At 31.5% G+C, this 20,835-nt stretch overlaps 1 protein-coding gene across 1 annotated transcript in view; it reads left to right on the top strand.

Moving 5' to 3' along the window:
- Positions 1–15,480, top strand: part of LOC143055525 (uncharacterized) — a 62,094-nt gene extending 46,614 nt beyond the window's left edge. The window contains exons 25-35 of the mRNA XM_076228685.1: positions 389–620; positions 1,880–2,137; positions 4,216–4,365; positions 4,931–5,179; positions 6,021–6,085; positions 9,026–9,097; positions 11,252–11,377; positions 11,832–12,534; positions 13,218–13,279; positions 14,299–14,482; positions 15,000–15,480. Of these exons, the coding sequence (XP_076084800.1) occupies positions 389–620; positions 1,880–2,137; positions 4,216–4,365; positions 4,931–5,179; positions 6,021–6,085; positions 9,026–9,097; positions 11,252–11,377; positions 11,832–12,534; positions 13,218–13,279; positions 14,299–14,482; positions 15,000–15,112 (2,214 nt within the window). The 3' untranslated portion in view covers positions 15,113–15,480. The remainder of the gene's footprint in view (positions 1–388; positions 621–1,879; positions 2,138–4,215; positions 4,366–4,930; positions 5,180–6,020; positions 6,086–9,025; positions 9,098–11,251; positions 11,378–11,831; positions 12,535–13,217; positions 13,280–14,298; positions 14,483–14,999) is intronic.
- The last annotated feature ends 5,355 nt before the right edge of the window (positions 15,481–20,835 follow it).

Genomic DNA, 20,835 nt, shown 5'->3' on the forward strand with positions numbered 1-20,835 from the left:
GCAAGCTATGAAGGACCCTAAAATGACTAGAGTAAAACCATTCAAACATGAAAACCAACAGTGAAATCTATATGAAAAAAAAATGAAAAATTAGGACATGTGCATAAAAATGCTTTAGACAGTTTCTGAATTTTCAGTAAAGTATTAAATTTATTATGTCATTCAGAAAAAGAACTTGACAAACAGACCATAATTAAAAGACTTTCTGTTCAATTTTAACGTTTTTGTCTACAAACTTGACAAACAGACCAAAATAAAGACTTTCTGTTCAATTTTAAGGTTTTTGTCTACAGACTTGCCAAACAATAAGAATAAATTCAATCTTTGAAGAAATGTTATATTTGACACCAATGCTTCTGAATTAAAAATGTGTTAATTCTTATTCCAGGAAAAAATGGCTACCTCCCCACCCAAGAAGAAGCCAGTAGGTGGTGTGTCCATGTTTGGTGGTATGGATCCAATGGCTGCCCTCAAAAACAGAAAAAGGTCAGAAAGTTCAAAGGAGAAGGAAGAGTCTAAACCAGAGGTCAAGGTTGAGAAGGAGAAGCCTAAAGTCAAGGTCGAGGACAAGCCAGAGGTGGATGCAGACGACAGACCAGTTCCTCCTTCCCCTCCAGCAGGTTAATACTCATTAATGTAAATTCAGAAACGAATGCATGCATTTTATTAATGTGATTGTAAAAATTCAAGACAGAAAATCACTTACATAAAAAACTGAAAGTTTTATGATTGCAAATCTGATATTGTCACATTTTTTTTGCTTCAAAGGGGCACTAGCTGCCAAATTTATGTTCACCAATTTGACTCAAATTCTAATATTCTATTTATAACAATGAAAAACATTTTTCCAAACTATCAAAAGTATGAAATAAACAATTTACAGGACATGGTCTCAATAAGATGCAGCTTCGTTTTGTAATAATTTTAGCCAAGACGCCTTCTAATTAACTATCGAGTTGACCTTCTACATGTTCTATGACCATATAAGCGATGCAAACATAAACACAGATAAAAATAGATTAAGCAACTTGTGCAATTGGTTTTTTATAGGTCTGTTAAATTTTGTTTTATAAATTATGAATTTATGTTTATCGTCGTTTTTCCTTTATAAGAAAGTTTTTTTGAGGATCGAATTAGCCAATCAAATTATTTACCTTTGTTTCACTTTCAATGTTGACATTCTGTTCCTTTAAATAACCATACATGGGCAATGCATGCGTTATTTCATCTCTTTCTATGGGGTTAAATAAGAGTTCACATGAATACAGATTTAATGAGGTTGAGTTATTCACTTGCAAGTGAATAACTCATTATCAATATTTCTTAGTTTAATTTGACAAAATTGAACCATTTTAGCTAATAAAAGTAAATTATTATTTCACTAATTCACTTTCATTAAAAATTGAACAAAAAAAATCCTACTTTAGATTTTTTATATATCTCGTAGCTAGTGCCATTTTAATGAAAACATTGTAATTATTTCTTTATGAACAAAACATTTTTTATTACATAGGTGAGGAGTCTAAGAATTTCCCAATCAGTGAATATTTCAATTCTATTTTGATGTTAAAAAGTATAAAAATTTAATTTTACCTGTTTTCTCAATGTTTTTCACTGTTTACTTTTAAAACAATAATTTGATTTTAAGCAAAAAACAGTAACAGTTTTGAAAGAACTTTTTTGGGTCTCTGTGAAAATCAGAGCTGTGTCAGGCTGGCATTTTTAGCATTAGCAGTTGAAGTGTCCATCGATGGAATGAAAATGATGAAATCTTAGACTAAATTTATATATATATTAACTTATACTGGGCATATTCTTTTGCTCATGTTATCTTAATTAATGACTGCCAAAGTTCACTTATCTATAATATACTATGCAGCAGGTGCCCTGTTTGATGAAGATGAAGATGACCTCTTTGGTATTCCAAAATCTGGATCAATGAAAGATAATATTAAGTCTTCGCTGATACCTGACGATGATGACAATGATATGTTTAGTATGCCAAAGCCAGGAACCAAGAAACCAGAGACAAAATCATTGTTAATGCCTGATGATGAGGAAGATGATATGTTTAGTTCCATAACAAAGAAAACTTCTGTGAAGGAACCAGTCGCTGATAAAAATGAAAATTCCAAAGGTAATGTAACTTTAATTTTTACTAATATTTTAGAAGAGAGATATACCATTGATAGAGTAGCTTGAAGATGATGAACTGCTAATCTGAGTGTTGGACACAATTGCTTTGATTATAAAAAGAAGATGTGGTATAATTGCCAATTGCAATGAGACAACTCTTCACATGAGTCAAAATAACACAGAAATTAACAACTATAGGTCACCGTAGGACCTTAAGCAATGAACAAAGCTCATACTGCATAGTCAGCTATAAAAGGCTCTGGACTGAGAAATGTAAAACAATTCAAAAGAGAAAACTAATGACCCAATACATGCACAGTGTAACCTGTGTTATCATATACTTAGACTAAATGACATATGAATTTTACTGTATGATAATAGCATTAAAATTTACGTAAATTCCATATTTTTCGAATTGGTGCTTAGCGGGCTGATATGAAAAGTTTATCACATGCCTTTCTGTAACGTTATCGCATGGCGTTCGGTGATACTCTGCAAATTCTGGAAAATACACCTCAATGATTTGTTTTGAGTGAAAATAACATTACAAAGTATTATACAAACCAAATATTTGGATACTGAAAAGTGTATTGTGTAAAATAATAAAAACAAAATACAAAAACAAAAAACTAAACAAATTATTAAATAAATGCATTTTTTAAAAGTTTCAAACATATTTTAGAAAGTTACTTTAAAAAAAAATAGATTTTTCCCAACAGTGTTCATTATGTATATTGTTGAATTTTTATTTTTTGTTGATTCTTCCACATTAAAATGTTTTTCTTCTCTGTTGAGGCATATGATAGAAAGATTTCATATCGAATGTACTAAATTTGTAGTCCGACGTCCATGAACTTTTCACTCTTTGAACTTCTATTTGGGAACCACGTAAAAGGATCAATATATCAACATGATCAATCTGTTATGTTTCTCCATTGTTGAAGCATATGATAAAAAGATCATAACATGTCATTTTTCATATCGCATGTACAGGGTTTCCCCTGGGTCAATTATTTTTTTCGCCACCTCTTTCGCCAAAACAATATATTTTTCGCCACTTTATTATTTTTTTCGCCAAGTAACATAAATATATTTTTCCTGTTGTGCCCTTTTGTACTAAGAAGTAATTTTTACAACAAAACAAAAGCTTTTATCACATGAAATTGATCCCTCATTTCATGTGTAGTCATTACATTGAAGGGTTACTCTCATTCGAGGGGTTGTTCCCAGCCTTTTGGATAGATTTTTTCATAACGACAGTATTCTTTTCTTGACCATCGTAAATGAAAAAGTTGAGACGTACAACTATGCTAGAAACACGTGCATCTGTCACTCAAACGACTTTATTAAAGTCAAAGGATAAAAGAATTAAAGTTTTAAATCGGAGATTTTTCTTGCTTTTGAACAATTTTCGTCACAACAACAGCTTTCTTTTCAAAACTATCTTTAAAGGGAGAGATGTCAAAAGTTTGCTTCAAACACGTGCGTCGCAAAGATGTAAATAAATTCTGTATGTGACATTTATAGCGAAAGCCATTTGACCATATCATTTTGTGAAACAATTCAATCAACACCTTTATTAATTAGTCCTTTGTTGTCGATAGCTATAAAATGCAATCAGCTGATTATTGATTTTCTATCTAAATCTTAATGAGGTCAAGGTGAATTCCGAGTATTTTCTGATCGGGTAAAGTCCGAGAAACTGGAAAAAAAGAAAATAAACAAGATGGAGGAAAATAATTCGGTTTATATATTTCTTTCGCCAAATTCTTTCGTAATGACGAATTTTTATCGCCAAAATTATTATTTTTTCGCAATTTGCGAAAATGGCGACCGCCAGCGGAAACCCTGCGCATGTATAATTATCAGCCCTCTGTAAATATCAGCCCTCAAGCCATGCGGCTCTTGGGCTGATATTGAACCTAGGAATACTCAGATGTTGGATTAGGCAGGATACAATGTACAAAAAAAATAGGTAAAAATAAATATGTTGCACAGCAACAAACGACAATATGATGATAAGTTGAAAGGGTTTATATGATGTTATATGTTACAAAACTGAATATTTATCTATTACAGATGATGATGATTTATTTGGTTCTAAACCACCAGCAGTACCAGAGGAACCAGTCAAACCTAAGAAACCAGTAGGGGGTGTGTCAATGTTCGGTGGAATGGATCCTATGAGTGCTCTGAAAAAGAAACAAGAAAAAGCCACACCACAGAAAGGTTAAAAAACAAATTAGCAAGGGGATATATTACTTTTGAATTCAAATGGAACAACAAATAGCATGATTGTTTGTCTTTGATTTCAATGAAATTTTTCAGTCTTCAGTTTTACAAAATTCCATTATTTTTCTAAAAGTTTTTGAAGTTATCTAACTATAAGTGCTGCTTAACCAATCTCTCAACAGGAAAGAATAGTTTAAAGTATAGGTTGGCAATCTCCAATTTAAACCTTTTTATATTTCTCTAAAATGTGAAAAAAATCACTCACTAAAACAATTCTAATCCAGCCATTCAAATGGGAGATCAGAGTTGATTGTATTCTACTAACAATTAGATTTCCTGCTAATAGTATATTGTTAAACAGGACTGTTCATTATAGTAAGATAAATGTTTTGTTAAAATGAAATCATGCAATAAGCATTGACAGTTATGTTTTGGTATAATATATATTTTCTTTCTTTATAAGTGATGATATCTATTTCTATTTTATTCATTTCTATTCATTTTTTTTTAAATGATTTGTATGAAGGCCACGAGTTTAATAAAAGAAAATTATTTATTATATATTCCTTGTTTGATGATGATAATGAAGATGACCTATTTGCACCTAAAGAGAAGAAGGTCCCAGCAAAACAGGAAACCAAGCCAGATGTGTTGTCTGCTGCACCAAAAATGGATTCCAAGACAGTAGAAGACAAACCAGAAGAGTTACCTGCCCCTGTTAAAAAGAAGCCTCCTGGAGCTGTTTCCATGTTTGGAGGGATGGACCCATTTGGTGCTAATAAAAAAAAGACTGGAGTACAAAATGATAAAGGTTTGTTTTAAAACACAATTTACAGAGTCATTATTAGATTCTGAAAACCGAATAATACCTGAGTAATTCTAAATCATCAAGACTTTCTGCAAATTATGTCAATAATGATGTCATAGTGATGAACATTGGCTAATTTAGGGCAAACTTTGTCTAGTAATTCCTTTAGATATCATTAGTTTCATGCGGACAAAAATTTTATCCAATATGCATGGTCATCATTGTGAAGCAGATTTAATGGAAAATAAGAAAGTTCTATTCTATATATATTACATTATTGTGATGTCATCTTGTGATAACACTACATAATATACTAATAGTATGATGCTATGAAATAAACAAGAGAATATGACATAATGAAGTTAACATAGAAGAAGATGCTGTGAAATAACGATGAAAAGATGAGGTGATCATGAACTAAATTAGACAATATGACATTATGAAATATACAAGTGAAAAAATGAAGGCAACAACTTCATCTAGACAATTTATATATTTGTATGCCCCATTTATGGGCATTATGTTTTCTGGTCTGTGGGTCCATTAGTCTTTCGTTTGTTCGTACGTCTGTCAGTTTGTCTGTCACGCTTCAGGTTAAAGTTTTTGGTCAAGGAAGTTTTTGATAAAGTTGAAGTCCAATCAACTTGACACTTAGTAAACGTGTTCCCTTTGATACGATCTTTCTAATTTAATGCCAAATTAGAGATTTTAAACCATTTTCATGGTTCACTGAACAAAGAAAATGAAAGTTCGGATGGGGCATCCGTGTACTTGGGACACATTCTTGTTTATTAATGAAGAAGGTTTTCTGAATGCTTTGTAACATGTAAGAGTAATCTTTTAGATGCAGACAATGAGCTCCCTCCATCTCCAAATAATAAGGTGTTGTCATCTCCTGATTCAGATGAGGTTAGTATTTTATTGGTATCAGATAATCACTTGTATGTTGTGTTAGATATGTGTTTTACTTGTGTTATATTGTTTGCTTGTTTTGGTTTTTTTTGGAAGGGGGGGGAGCGGTTTAACCCTTTGGTTGTGGCTTTTTTAGAATGAACATTGGGTTGAAAACTATATTTATCTTTGAGTGTTATGCTGTGCAAAAAATTCCACTAAAGATTGTCAAATTACATTTTCTGACGTCATTTATGTCATTGTGACATTATACGTTAATTTGTTTGAATTAAAAGTATTCAAGTAGTAAATTATTCTTGAGTTTGTTTGCAAAACTTTCCTGGTGTAATGAGGGACACATATGTCCCTAGCTCAGTCTGCTAATAAGGGACATATGTGTTCTTACCATAGTCAAAGGGTTAATTTGGTTTTTGTAACATCTTTTATTTGCACAATTCAAGAAAGAATCTTTAAACCTAATATTTTCACTGCTTTAAAATAGAAATTTTTTAATTTATCACCATGAATTTTTCCAGACCAAGTTCATATAAAATAATTTCTTTTTCTGTATTTTCTTGCAACAGACGAAATATAATGAAAGCCATTAGAGCCCAAATTGTTAATTAAGGAATGACTGTAATATTTTTTCTGTCTATGAAGAAATAACATAAAAAATTTGGTGCACACTGAATAACGCACGTAGCGGGTTATTTAACAGTGTGCACCACATTTTTTATGTTATTTCGAATAGACAGAAAAAATATTACAGTCATTTCTTATAATTTAATTCTAAATTCCATTTTAAACCGTAGAAAACCATGAAAAAACGTTGATGACGTCACGGTCACATGACTAAATAATGTCTATGGGCTCATAACAAAATAACGTCAGCCAATTAGAAGACGCGTTACATCCAAAATTAAATTATTTATGAATGTATTACGAAAAATGATGAAAACAATTCAAATTTGGATATACTGTAAATTAACTTATTTTTCAAATACTTTATTTCAACTTTAGCCTATTTTTCTCCACTACGCGACAATTTAATTTTGGGATTTTCAAACTACTTGATGTAGTTCAATGAGATCTTTTCTTTTAACATATTCGCAGTGATTAATTTATTTGTTTTTAATGCAAATGTGATGATCCCCCAGGTGGTAACATTTTTACTAACAAATTAAGGACAATAATAAAAATTAATAAAAGTATGATATAACATTGTGTTATGTTTTAAGAGTATATGATACAGTAGCAGGGTCATCCAAATTTGATATATTTGTTTATGATATTTTTTCTTTGCACATTTACCTAATTATGTATTATGAAATTAATCATGTTTAATATGTATTATTTTTTAGTATTGAAATATGAAATTTCAACATTTTCATTATACATCATGAATATTGTAAAATAAAGATAAAAATAAATCATTAAAGGTATCATATTTGGTAAAAGCATATTAAATTAAAGTTGTTTCAAAAGTTTTCACAAATAAAATCAGTGTACAATATCTACTGTATCATATGCCCTTACAGTGAAATAATAATTAATTTTGTTGTTTTGATTTTTTGCTTATTTGATATATACACATGGAAAAAAGTATTGCAATGCCTTGATTTTTTTAAACTTAAAAAATCAGCCACTTATTTTGGATGAAATATGATAAAATATTTTTAAAATTATATTGAAATGTAAGTTAATGACAACATTAGCACTAAAACAAACAAAAAATGTATGAAAAAAAAAGTTTTATCTAACCAAAATTTTTATAACAAAATGAAGTGTTTTTTGTAATTTTTGGTAATACATTTTACCACTTTTACTGTAGTCAAACTTTACAATGTTAGACATTTCAAAATTAATCTTTAGATGATTGTTCAGATCATGGTTGATTGTTATACGCCAAAGAATTAGAACTTTGTGCCCAGCCTCCATTCAAACGGATAACCGCATATTAACGTCTTCTGATTCCTGCATAAGTCAACTAATTTGTTGCTAAGGTAGCAGCAACCATTCCTGAGCAGAGTATTGTTTATTTCATGACGTGTTTGAACTAAATTGTCCTTTCGTGCACTTTACGCCCAATAGTATCCCATATATGCTCGATATGGTTCAAATGTGGGCTACGATCGAGCCAAGGAAGATAAACCGAATTTCTGTGGAACAATGGATCTTCATCCACGATACAAATTTCCATTTTTGGCGAGCTCTGCACTATATTTGACACGGGCAACTGTGTGTCTGTTCGTAGGCCAATGTCCCTGAAATGGTCTTATCGCACGATAACCAGTAGCGATGAGCCGATCTCGAACAGTTCTTGTTTAAAGGCTCCTGTATGCCCATCACTCTCATTTTAGGATTGTATTGTTTGCAATGGGTTTCCTTCTGACAAATCTTCATTATGCTTGATTTTCCCTAGCAGATGTTAAATGGGGTCTTCTTGATCTGGGAAGGTCTTTAACATTGTTAATTGCCTGATTTTTATTCTCAAAATGACTTATAGTGGAATGGTGAAGACCAACAATACATGCAATTGTCACAGCGACATACCTGCTTCTCTCATGCTGATTATCTGCAATCTTGCTGCAGTTATGCATTGTGGATGACTAATTGCAAGGTGTCAATCATATAATTTTATAAACTTGGTTTTTTAAAGTGTGAAAAACAATTAGTATAAAAACATCTGTTTCATTGTTTACGAGTACAGTAGCTGCATGGGCAGATAAGAATTTATCAAGTCGATATTTATTGATTAAACTCCGGTGATATTTAAATATGTGTAACTAGTTCTATTTCAACAAATTATATCACAAAAAAATAAAGAGTGTTTTTTTAATTTGAATTTGAATTTGGTGTTGCAATACTTTTTTCCATGTGTATAGTTTGCTTTAATTTATACATGTATTTTGTAGATTTAGTTATTTTTAGTTTATGTTTTTTTTTATTTTTAATTAGCACAAAAAACCTGTAAACATTATATCACCTAGCTCTCCACCAAAAGCTGTTGGAAAAATTGGAAAGTTACAGGTAAATGACTCTGGAGAGTAGAAGTTATCTCCCCTTTTTCCACTTTTCCATATAAGGCTGTAATCTCTCAGGTTACATCCTCCAAACTTCCACTGTCTTTATATCCTACACAGCTAGTGCAATACAAATGATTATGGAAAGTAGAAGTTACCTCCCCTTTTTTTAACTTCTCCATATATACTTGTTTATATAGTTAAACTTCTAGTTATAGCCTACAAAGCATTACAAATTTCTGTCCTGTAACCACTATATTATTAGTACCGGTATGTATTTTCAAAAACTGCATCTGGTTTCACACTAAGGGATTCTTATTTTATTCTTTTTTATTACATGACATATGCTTGACCTGATTTTAATTACTTTGATCTGTTCTTACTGTTTAACAATACGTTGATCAGTTTCAAGTTCTTTCAACTTATCTTATGAAGTTCAATTCTTGTTTTGTTTTTTAATCAATGTAAAATTATTGTGTCTTTGATGAAAAATTCTCAAATATTACCTTATTTAGGTGGTACTTAACACTACAGGGAGATAACTCTGTTAAAATTAGCTAAACGTTTTAATCACATTGTATTGTTAAGGAAATATTAAGCTTCTCAATGATCAAAATCAGTGTTTGTCAAACTGCTATATATCCAACCAATTTATTCCGAGAAAGTGATTGGTTTAAGTTTTTTGAAATTTTTATACTTTTTTCAAAGGCTCAAAGTAAATATTTTGTGAAAATTTTATGAAAATTAAATGAGCCAAATTAATTTTAGTCAAGGTGTTGGGTACCACCTTAATTGATTTCTATGGATTCATTTTTATTTGAGCTGTGTTTGATAGAAATCATTTTTTACCATATGGAAACGATTATCAATACATCTGTTAACTCATTTTGGGTTGAAAATAAATATCTATGCAACTGTTAGAAAATTGAGGCAATATAAGAACCCCACAAAACAGGCCAACAATCATATTTTTATTCGTATTTGAATGTTCTAAAATCAATCAAAGTATAAGAAATGTACATGTTAAGTACCGGTCTTTGTAAAAATCATGCAGAAGATGATTCATGACATGTCACAGAAGTAATTGTTTTTGCCCTATATCATAAGAACTTTGGTAGATGAGTAAAATTCTGTCTTTATTCTCCCTGTATTATGCCCGTTGCCATGGTAACCATCAAATCAACATTTTGCTCGAATATGTGAAAAAAGACCCTTTTGAAAATATAAAATAAGGGAATTTTAAGTCCCATAGAAATAAAGTTAATCAATTCAAACAATATGAATATTTACAGTATTGACAAACAAAGCCCCAAACTATACAGTTGCATAACTTTGAAATCTATCTGACACAGCTTATTTGTTGGATACCAATTTTTGTGGATTATGTTCCACAAATTTAAATGTTCAACAAAGTACATGTTTTACTTAATCCACATGATCCATGTAAAAAATTGCATACCTGCCAACTTTTCAAAATGACCATGGGGGTTTTGCGTGCAAAATGGCTAACCTAGTCCTAAAAAACCTTCAAGGGGGTCTTCAAATACATTTTAATGTTGTTTTTTGGATTCTTCATACTTAGTTACGACTAAAGCCATTGTAAACTTGTTTTGTTTAAAATTGTGAACAGAATTGCTCTTTCAAAATTTCAATTTGGGAGCCTCCATGGGGGAAATCCTCTGCAAATAGTGACAGTTGGCAGGTATGTAATTGAATCCATCTGAGTTTTCTTCTTCCCCATATTGGTATTACTATGTATCATATATGAACTGGGAAACAAAATGTGGGCTTAGTTGATGAATTTACAGAATCTAAATTGACTTAATAAAACTGATTGAAAGAAACTAATATGGAAATATAAAAATAAGGAGGTATAGTATGATTGCCAAAGAGACAACTAACCGTCAGAGTTCAAATGAAGTAATTATAAGCAATTCTAGTTCACCAGGTGGCCTTCGACAAAGAGAAAAACTCATACTGTGTAGTTGGTTTTTAAATGCCATTTTGTGAAAAATGTTCAACAATTCAAACAAGAAAAATGATAATGGTGTAATTTATTACAAAACAATTTATAAAAATAAAACCAAATACATGTATGACAGAAATGAACTCAATGAAATAAATATGCATCTAGTAATGTAAGTATCACCTTGTATTGTAGATGAATCTTGGTATTAACCCTGCTGCATTGTTACCAGGTGCAGCCCCACCTAGTGAGAAAATTGAAAATGAGGCTATAGGGTTTGACAAACCAGCAGAGGTTAAAACATTACAAAGTGCAAATAAGGTATGGAATTTTAAAGTATTCTATATATATGGAAGTGTTTAACGACCTTGACTGGCTTTTCAGCCTTCGCAAGGTCGGCTCGGTGCCGGAAGGTGTGAAAGTATTCTAAAATGTGGGTTAATTAATTTAATTATTGTTAAATAAATAACACTGAAACTTTATACTATCTGAATGATGTATTTCCATTATGTTCTTCAATAACAGTGCCTTTGGCATCATAAAGCAGTATGTTAAGCTAACCTACCTCAGGGGAAAAAAAAGCTGTGCTCACGGATGATAATTTTGACCCTTTTTATAATTTATGCATGAAATGTAAATTACAAAAGGCTCAAATAATTGGTTTTCAATGAGAATATAAGTTCAGTGTCAAAGACAAAATATTTTTTTCTTCTTTTTGTACATGTACTTTCTACTACAGCGTATTATACCTGGATGTTTGGCTTCTGTTTTGTAGGATAGGGCAAAAATACAGACCAAAAGACGACCACCAAGTCGCCACAGTCGGCACTTCTCACCAGAACCTTCCTTTGATACTAGTCCGCCTCCAGTTATTCCTGAAAATGATAGAGTCCCCCGTCCGACCTCTGACCTATTTGGTAATGAAGACATGTTCAGCACATCACCTCCGAAACCTGCTGCTGTGGTACTGCCAAAAACAAAACAGGAGAACATTAACACAAATTCACCTTCAAAATCGACAGAAGATACCCAAAGTGCAATAAACGACAATAGTGATGATATTTTTTCATCGAAGTCAGAAACAAAGAAAGTTAAAGAGTCAAATGACATTTTTTCAAAGCCAAAAGAAACAAAGAAAAATGATATAACAAGCGAAGAAGATATATTTTCAACAAAACCTAAAGTGCCAAAATCAACTAATTTTGATGATGATTTATTTTCTGCGAAAACCCCGGTCCCCAAAAAGACAGAGAAGAAAGAAGATATCTTGAATGATGATGAGGACATATTTGCATCTAAAAAGAAAAACAAAACGAAACAAAAAACAATTTTTGATGATGATAACGATATATTTGCCTCTTCGTCCATTAAGGACACTACAACTACACCAACCCCTGCCACAGAGCCACCTGTAGCCACAGCAACCAAAAGTGCAGATGATAATATATTCGAAGATTCATCTTTAAAACCAAAAAATGGTGAGAACAAATGTTATAAAGTTTAAATGATACTTATTAAGCACATCATGTATGTTAAGTTAATGTGGAGGTGAGGTCCATGAGACAGCAACTAATGTGCAAAAATTCAAATTTTGTGCCAGCCTTTGATTTTTTTATACAATATAAAAAAAAAGATATGGTATGATTGTCAATGAAACAACTCATCACTAGACACCAAACGACATAGAACTTAACAACTATAGGTCACTTTACAGCCTTCAACAATGAGCAAAGCCCATAGTCAGCTATAAAATGCTCAAAATGACAACAGCTGGCTCCTGAGTTGAGACAGGCACAAACCAAATGTGGCTGAGTGTTTAACATGTTAGTGGAAGCCCAACCCTCCATCTAATCTTCTGACAATGGTGCAACAGAACAATACAAGTACAAAACAATAAACAAACAACGCGTAATGTCCTATATTGTATTTAGGTATCCCTATCTTCTTGAAATATCCCGTATTATTAGAGAACATCTTTATTGTTGAAATTATATACATTATGTTTGTAAAGGACATTTACCAATTGTCAGGGTTAAAATTTTGGGAAATGGGTAGTAAGCCTACATGGTGTGGTACTAATGAGCATTTATTTTCTAGTACAGTCTTGATGCAGAACCTGCTGATGATCCTGTTTTATATCTGTATATACTCTTTCTTACAGCTATTCCAAAGTCAATAGATACAAAGACAACAGATTCTTCCAAAAACACCACGGAAGAAAATGTAAGTGTTCAAATTTAGTCATCTGGAATTCAGATAACAAATTTAAAAAAAAAGTGATGTGGATACTTCTGTACAACAGAAACTCGATAAATTAGAAAAAATAAGACACCTTTAGAAGTATTTAACAATAGACTTTTTCATTAGTACTCAACCATTTTCAAATTAGCATAAATAATTTAATTTTTTTTTACTGTGGATTTTTAACAATTGGTGAGATACCAGTTTTTCATGGATTTCCTGGATATAGAAATGAAGAATTTAAATATTTCATGAAGTACAAATTGCCTTTTCAAAAAAACTGGATCCACAGTAATATTTTCATTAACATTCTTCACCAAACAAAACTGAAAGTTTTCTTTATAAAAAAAAGTGACAATGCCATATAATAATTTTGCACATCAGACAGATAAATTACCACCAATAGTACCAGGTGGGTTTTTTTTGTACCTCAATGCATACTTGTATTTTGAACTCTTGAAATAAAAAGGATTTCTTTTAGTCACTATGCAATTGTTTTGCTGGTATGGCAGCAGCTTTAATTCCAGTACAATGTTTTAGGTTAACCTAAAATTCTCCAACACTGTGTTAGGAATGTCATTTTCTCTTATTTTTTCATGTTTTATTTGTTTAAAAGTTTGCAATAGCCAGGATTTAACAAACATGTACCCCTACACTACCACCTGACAAGGGTATCAAGGGGTTACATATAGAAAATAATTCAGTATACAATATATATCACTGACAAATTGATTTTTACAATTATAGTAATTACGGTTGCATATAAATTTTATTTGATTACATTCTCTCGCTCTCTGACTTTCTCTCATAAAATACAAATACTCTTCACTCACTTTTTTTGCTACAATATGTATCTTGAATCACATTTTAAAGACAAAAAAAACAAAGAAAATCAAGGATAAATTTTGTTCATAATATATAAATATTTTTCTCTCTCACTTATATGAAAAAATAACTAATCAAATATTACATGTAAAAGAGACCTAAATTTTTCACATAAGGCTGATGATTTATTTGCCTCAAAGACAACAAAGAAGAAAGCAAAAAAGGCCCAAACAAAAGACGAAGATTTATTCCAAGATGAAACAGATATCTTTGCTGATGTACCAGCAGCAAAGCCAAAGGAGAAGAAAAAGAAAAAAACAACAGCTGCTACTAAAAAGAGCATATTTAAAGATGATACTGGTAAGGAATAGTTTATTCTTTTAAAAGAAAGTTTTTTCAGATATAAATTCAACCAGTAAGCACTGCATGAATATGCTTGACTAAGTTATTAATCTAAGAACTCAGATCAAAAAAATATTAAAAAAAAAAGAAAAATAACAAAATACTGAACTCTGAGGAAAATTCTAAACCAAAAGTCCCTAAGTAAATGGCAAAATCAAAAGCTCAAACACACAAAACAAATGAATCACCACGACTTTGTACAGGCATTTTATCAAAAGATCACATATTGACTAGAAACTTAGTTCAAAAGTTTTTTCTATGACTTATTTGCTTTAAAAATTCTGCAGATATGAAAGACCAAACTTTGATAAAAATAAATTTAAACACGAAAATTTATGTCGAATATATTAATTTGCAACAATTGTTTTCCGACCTCAATCTATGTGAAGTAAGCTTTTCATATGACATCAATCTCTTAATGTTGTCCAGAAGTTGGCTGTATAAATTTATATTTTGAAATATTTACTTTTTTCAGATGACATTTTTGCTGAAGCATCACCAACAACTAAACAAAAGAAAGAAAAACCTAAGAAAACAACAAAAACAACCACAACTTCTGATGATATATTTGATGATCCATTAGCTTGATGATTGCTATAAATAGAAATATTTCTATAAATAGAAACATTGCTCTAAATAGAAACATTGTCATTTATATTGTTGATTGCATACTGTGATTATTTATTGATATCCACACTTTACAGGTGGACTTATGAAATTGGGAATTAGAGGACCTTTTTTTGACACAAATTGTCTGTAATTTAACCTTTACATTTTCCCCCCTTTTTAAATGGGAAGCATGAAGCAATAGATTTATAAAACGGGCTAATAAAAATTCATCCAAGTTCAACATAACTTTTATTTAAAAGATCTAAATTAAAACCTTAAAAGTTTGATTGTTAAAAAATCTTTCTTCAGCATAATTAATTTAGAAATTAATCATAGGACTGGAAATACATTGTAAAAGATGCCAGATGATTGAGATTAAAAACTTGTACCAATTCTGTTGTGAGAGAAAACTTGTATGTAACAGTAAATGTAATGTTAATTATTTAGATAAAACCATGGCATAATTTTATATTAGTATTTATAAAGTTTCTTACTTAAGCTACGGTTTTAAGTATGTGTTAATGTCAGTTCATATGCAGCGTGTTCTTTATTTGGCCTTTTTAACTTTTTGGAATTTGAGCATCACTTATGAGTCTTTTGTAGACGAAACGCACATCAGAATGGATTCTACTGCACTTTTCACAGCACATTTAATTTCATTGTGCACCACTTATTTATTTTTTCATTTCTACTTTCAAAACTTAAGACTTTTAATACATAAATCAGCATCACCAAATAAAATGCAAAGATCTTTTTGTATTTTGTAAATTTAGAAACTACTCTGAGAATTTATTTATTGCAATTTTTTAAAATTGGACGAAATTGTGAGATGAATTATTTGATTTCAGAAAAATCTGCATTCAAACATATATGGATATATCAGAGCTCTTATTAATGTGATACTTACCAGGTGGAATTATTCTAATTAGTATAAACCTGAATTTACAGTACTTTTTTAAACCTAATTCAAATTATTTGCACATTCCATCTTTAAATTTAAGACTGAGTCTTGTTTAAGGTCTTCTCAAAGTTTTAATAGTTTTGAATTACGGGTAGGGAGCCTTTAAAAATTATAAGTTTAGACACCTGTAACTAAGCCTTGTTTTTCAACCATCTTACAGTTAAGGTGGTATGGGAGTCTAAAATAAAAATGATAGAATTTATTCATACTTTGCCACAACGTAGTATCTATTGATACATGTCGAAAAATATAATAAAAATAATAGGTCACCGCGCATTTTCTCAAGCTACAGGACGGGACAAAATGACACATTTTGTATGGATTATACAGGAAAAAGCACCATTTTGTGATTAGAAAGTAAACAAAATGATAGAATTGTTAAATACTTCAGGAAAAGATAGCTTTCAGACACTGCTTTGAGAATATAAAAAGAAAAGATAGGGTCACCGTACGTTTTTTCCGGCTAAAATAAAAAATAGGAAAATTCCATGTAGATTCCTTCAGAAAATGCACTGTTTTAGAGTTATCTCCCCTTAAAATGCCAATTTAAAAAAAAAACTAAAAACAACCAAAAATAGTTAACATTTGCAAAAATATTAATATTTATAAGTTATATTCTTATAAATTGGTTCTTATAAATGAAAATTCACATTAAAGATCTGCATTCCTGCATCAAATTTTGCTAACTTGATGGAAAATCTGGACCTTTGATTCTCTGTTTTTTACAATCCAAGATGGAGGAAGACACCCATACCACCTTAATTGGGAAATAAAAGTTTTTATTGTGAGCAAGTGTACCGTCTAAACTATTTAGGTCATTGTTTAGATTATGAACCTTTCTATTTTTAGAAATAATTCATTTTATAAGAAAAATATTATCACTAATTTTGGGCTCTATTTAAGATTTGATGTATTAATTTTTAAGAGTTATCAATATATTCTTGTGAGTACTGAACAAAGTATTGAAGAACAAATTTGAAATTGTTATTTGTTAATTATATATGATTAAAAGTTACCTATTTTATAATAATGTCTTTTCCTTTAGCCTCAAATAGATGCAGCTAAGTTATCTCCCCTTGTCGCTCATAGTTCTTATTCTTATGGATTGTTTGATTGTTGGTGTTTTAACACCACTTCTCAGCGCAACTTTTGGGCTTTTTCAGGGCGGCCAATTTGTCTCCATTCAAATGCATTGATCGTCCAAAAAAAAGGGGGTTCCGACTCCCAGGAACACCCCCCCCCCCTTATTTATTAAATATCTTTTATTAGCTCACCTGTCCCGAAGGGACAAGTGAGCTTATGCCATCACTTGGCGTCCGTTGTCGTCCGTCGTCTGTCGTCGTCTGTCGTCGTCGTAAACTATTTCAAGAATCTTCTCCTCTGAAACTACTGGGCCAAATACTTTCAAACTTTAACTGAATGTTCCTTAGGGTATCTAATTTATAAATTGTATCCGAAGTTTTCATCTATCAACAAACATGGTCGCCATTGCTAAAAATAGAACATAGGGGTCAAATGCAGTTTTTGGCTTATAACTCAAAAACCAAAGCATTTAGAGCAAATCTGACATGGGGTAATATTGTTTATCAGGTCAAGATCTATCTGCCCTGAAATTTTCAGATGAATCAGACAACCCGTTGTTGGGTTGCTGCCCCTGAATTGGTAATTTTAAGGAAATTTTGCTGTTTTTGGTTATTATCTTGAATATTATTATAGATAGAGATAAACTGTAAACAGGAATAATGTTCAGCAAAGTAAGATTTACAAATAAGTCAACATGACGGAAATGGTTAGTTGACCCCTTTAGGAGTTATTGCCCTTTATAGTCAATTTTTAACCATTTTTCGTAAATCTTAGTAATCTTTTACAAAAATCTTCTCCTTTGAAACTACTGGGCCAAATACTTCCAAACTTTATTTGAATGTTCCTTAGGGTATCTAGTTTGTAAATTGTATCCGAAGTTATGATCTATCAACAAACATGGTCGCCATTGCTAAAAATAGAACATAGGGGTCAAATGCAGTTTTTGGCTTATAACTCAAAAACCAAAGCATTTAGAGCAAATCTGACATGGGGTAATATTGTTTATCAGGTCAAGATCTATCTGCCCTGAAATTTTCAGATGAATCAGACAACCTGTTGTTGGGTTGCTGCCCCTGAATTGGTAATTTTAAGGAAATTTTGCTGTTTTTGGTTATTATCTTGAATATTATTATAGATAGAGATAAACTGTAAACAGGAATAATGTTCAGCAAAGTAAGATTTACAAATAAGTCAACATGAAGGAAATGGTCAGTTGACCCCTTTAGGAGTTATTGCCCTTTATAGTCAATTTTTAACCATTTTTCGTAAATCTTAGTAATCTTTTACAAAAATCTTCTCCTCTGAAACTACTGCGCCAAATACTTCCAAACTTTAACTGAATGTTCCTTAGGGTATCTAGTTTGTAAATTGTATCCGAAGTTATGATCTATCAACAAACATGGTCGCCATTGCTAAAAATAGAACATAGGGGTCAAATGCAGTTTTTGGCTTATAACTCAACAAGAGTGCACACACTGAAATGTCTCGCCTTCTTTACTAATCATTGATATTATGTTGATAGTCCTAAGTATAAAGCTTTATTACAACTGTCACATAAACTTAACATTAACCAAGATAGCTAAACAAAGACCAATGAACCATGAAAATGAGGTCAAGGTCAGATGAACCATGCCAGGCAGACATGTACAGCTAACAAAGCTTCCATACAACAAATATAGTTGACCTATTACTTCTATTTAAAGAAAAATAGACCAAAACACAAAAACTTAACACTGTGCAATGAACCGTGCAATTGAGGTCATGGTCAAATAAAACCTACGGGACTGACATATAGATCATAATATATTCCTATACACCAAATATAGTTGACTTTTGGCATATAATATTAGATAAAAAGACCAAAACTTAAAAACTTAACTTTGACCACTGAACCATGAAAATGAGGTCAAGGTCAGATGACATCTGCCCGCTAGATATGTACACCTTACAATCATTCCATACAACAAATATAGTAGACCTATTGCATAAAGTATGAGAAAAACAGACCAAAACACAAAACTTAACTATAACCACTGAACCATGAAAATGAGGTCAAGGTCAGATGACACCTGCCAGTTGGACATGTACACCTTCCAGTCCTTCCATACACCAAATATACTAGCCCTATTGCTTATAGTATCTCAGATATGGACTTGACCACCAAAACTTAACCTTGTTCACTGATCCATGAAATGAGGTCGAGGTCAAGTGAAAACTGTCTGACGGGCATGAGGACCTTGCAAGGTACGCACATACCAAATATAGTTATCCTATTACTTATAATAAGAGAGAATTCAACATTACAAAAATTCTGAACTTTTTTTTTAAGTGGTCACTGAACCATGAAAATGAGGTCAAGGACATTGGACATGTGACTGACGGAAACTTCCTTACATGAGGCATCTATATATAAAGTATGAAGCATCCAGGTCTTTCACCTTCTAAAATATAAACCTTTTAAGAAGTTAGCTAACGCCGCCGCCGGATCACTATCCCTATGTCGAGCTTTCTGCAACAAAAGTTGCAGGCTCGACAAAAACCAAAGCATTTAGAGCAAATCTGACGTTGGGTAATATTGTTTATCAGGTCAAGATCTATCTGCCCTGAAATTTTCAGATGAATCAGACAACCTGTTGTTGGGTTGCTGCCCCTGAATTGATAATTTTAAGGAAATTTTGCTGTTTCTGTTTATTATCTTGAATATAATTATAGATAGAAATAAACTGTAAACAGCAATAATGTTCAGCAAAGTAAGATCTTCAATTAAGTCAATTTGACCAAAATTGTCAATTGACCCCTTAAGGAGTTATTGCCCTTTAAAGACTTTTTTCACAATTTGTTCATCATGTTGACTTACTTTAAAAAATCTTCTCCTTTGAAACTGCTGTATCAATTTCAGCCAAACTTAGGCTAAATGAGTTTCAGAGTATCTAGTATAAATTTTATATTTTATTTCCTTGTATGTCAAGAAACATAGCTCCTATGGCTAAAATAGAACATAGGAGAAAATGATTATTTTTTTTGGCTTTTGAAGAAAATAGGACGATCCAAAAAACATTTAAATAAATTGAAAAGCCAAAATAATCATTGATGAGAGATTTAACCAAAAGAATTAAGGAGAGCGATTCAGGCTCTTGAGAGCCTCTTGTTTCTTTAAGCATCCCGATTTTGAGCTGATTTTTTATATGTTTAGACTTCCATCATGCTTGTGTCCACATGTGTTATTGAAATTGCAGATTTTTCAACTTTTTGAGATGGGGCCATTTGTGTCGCTTTGACACATCTAGTTTCTAATTGCTTTCAGATATTGGGATGATTTTTGGTATATGAGTTAACCATGATGAGTTACAGATCAAGTTTAAGTTTTGTTCCGCTTCGCTCCGCTAATTTTTGACAAATTACGGGCTATGGACTTTGATAAATTGTTGAAAATCACTGTTATACGGAGTTCTTTTCTAAATGCTTTCAGATATTGGGCTGCTTTTTTATATGTGAGTTACTCATGATTAGTTACAGATCAAGTTTAAGTTTTGTTCTGCACGGATAATTTTTGCTGTAATTTAGGACAGCTGTCAATGGAAAATTCAGTGATTGGGGACAATGGTCATCATGTACCGTCAATTCTGGTTGTCAAGGTTACAGAGAAAGGGAAAGGTCA

The sequence above is a fragment of the Mytilus galloprovincialis genome, chromosome 12 (genome assembly GCF_965363235.1).
Source record: "Mytilus galloprovincialis chromosome 12, xbMytGall1.hap1.1, whole genome shotgun sequence".
Taxonomy (NCBI): Eukaryota; Metazoa; Mollusca; class Bivalvia; order Mytilida; family Mytilidae; genus Mytilus; species Mytilus galloprovincialis.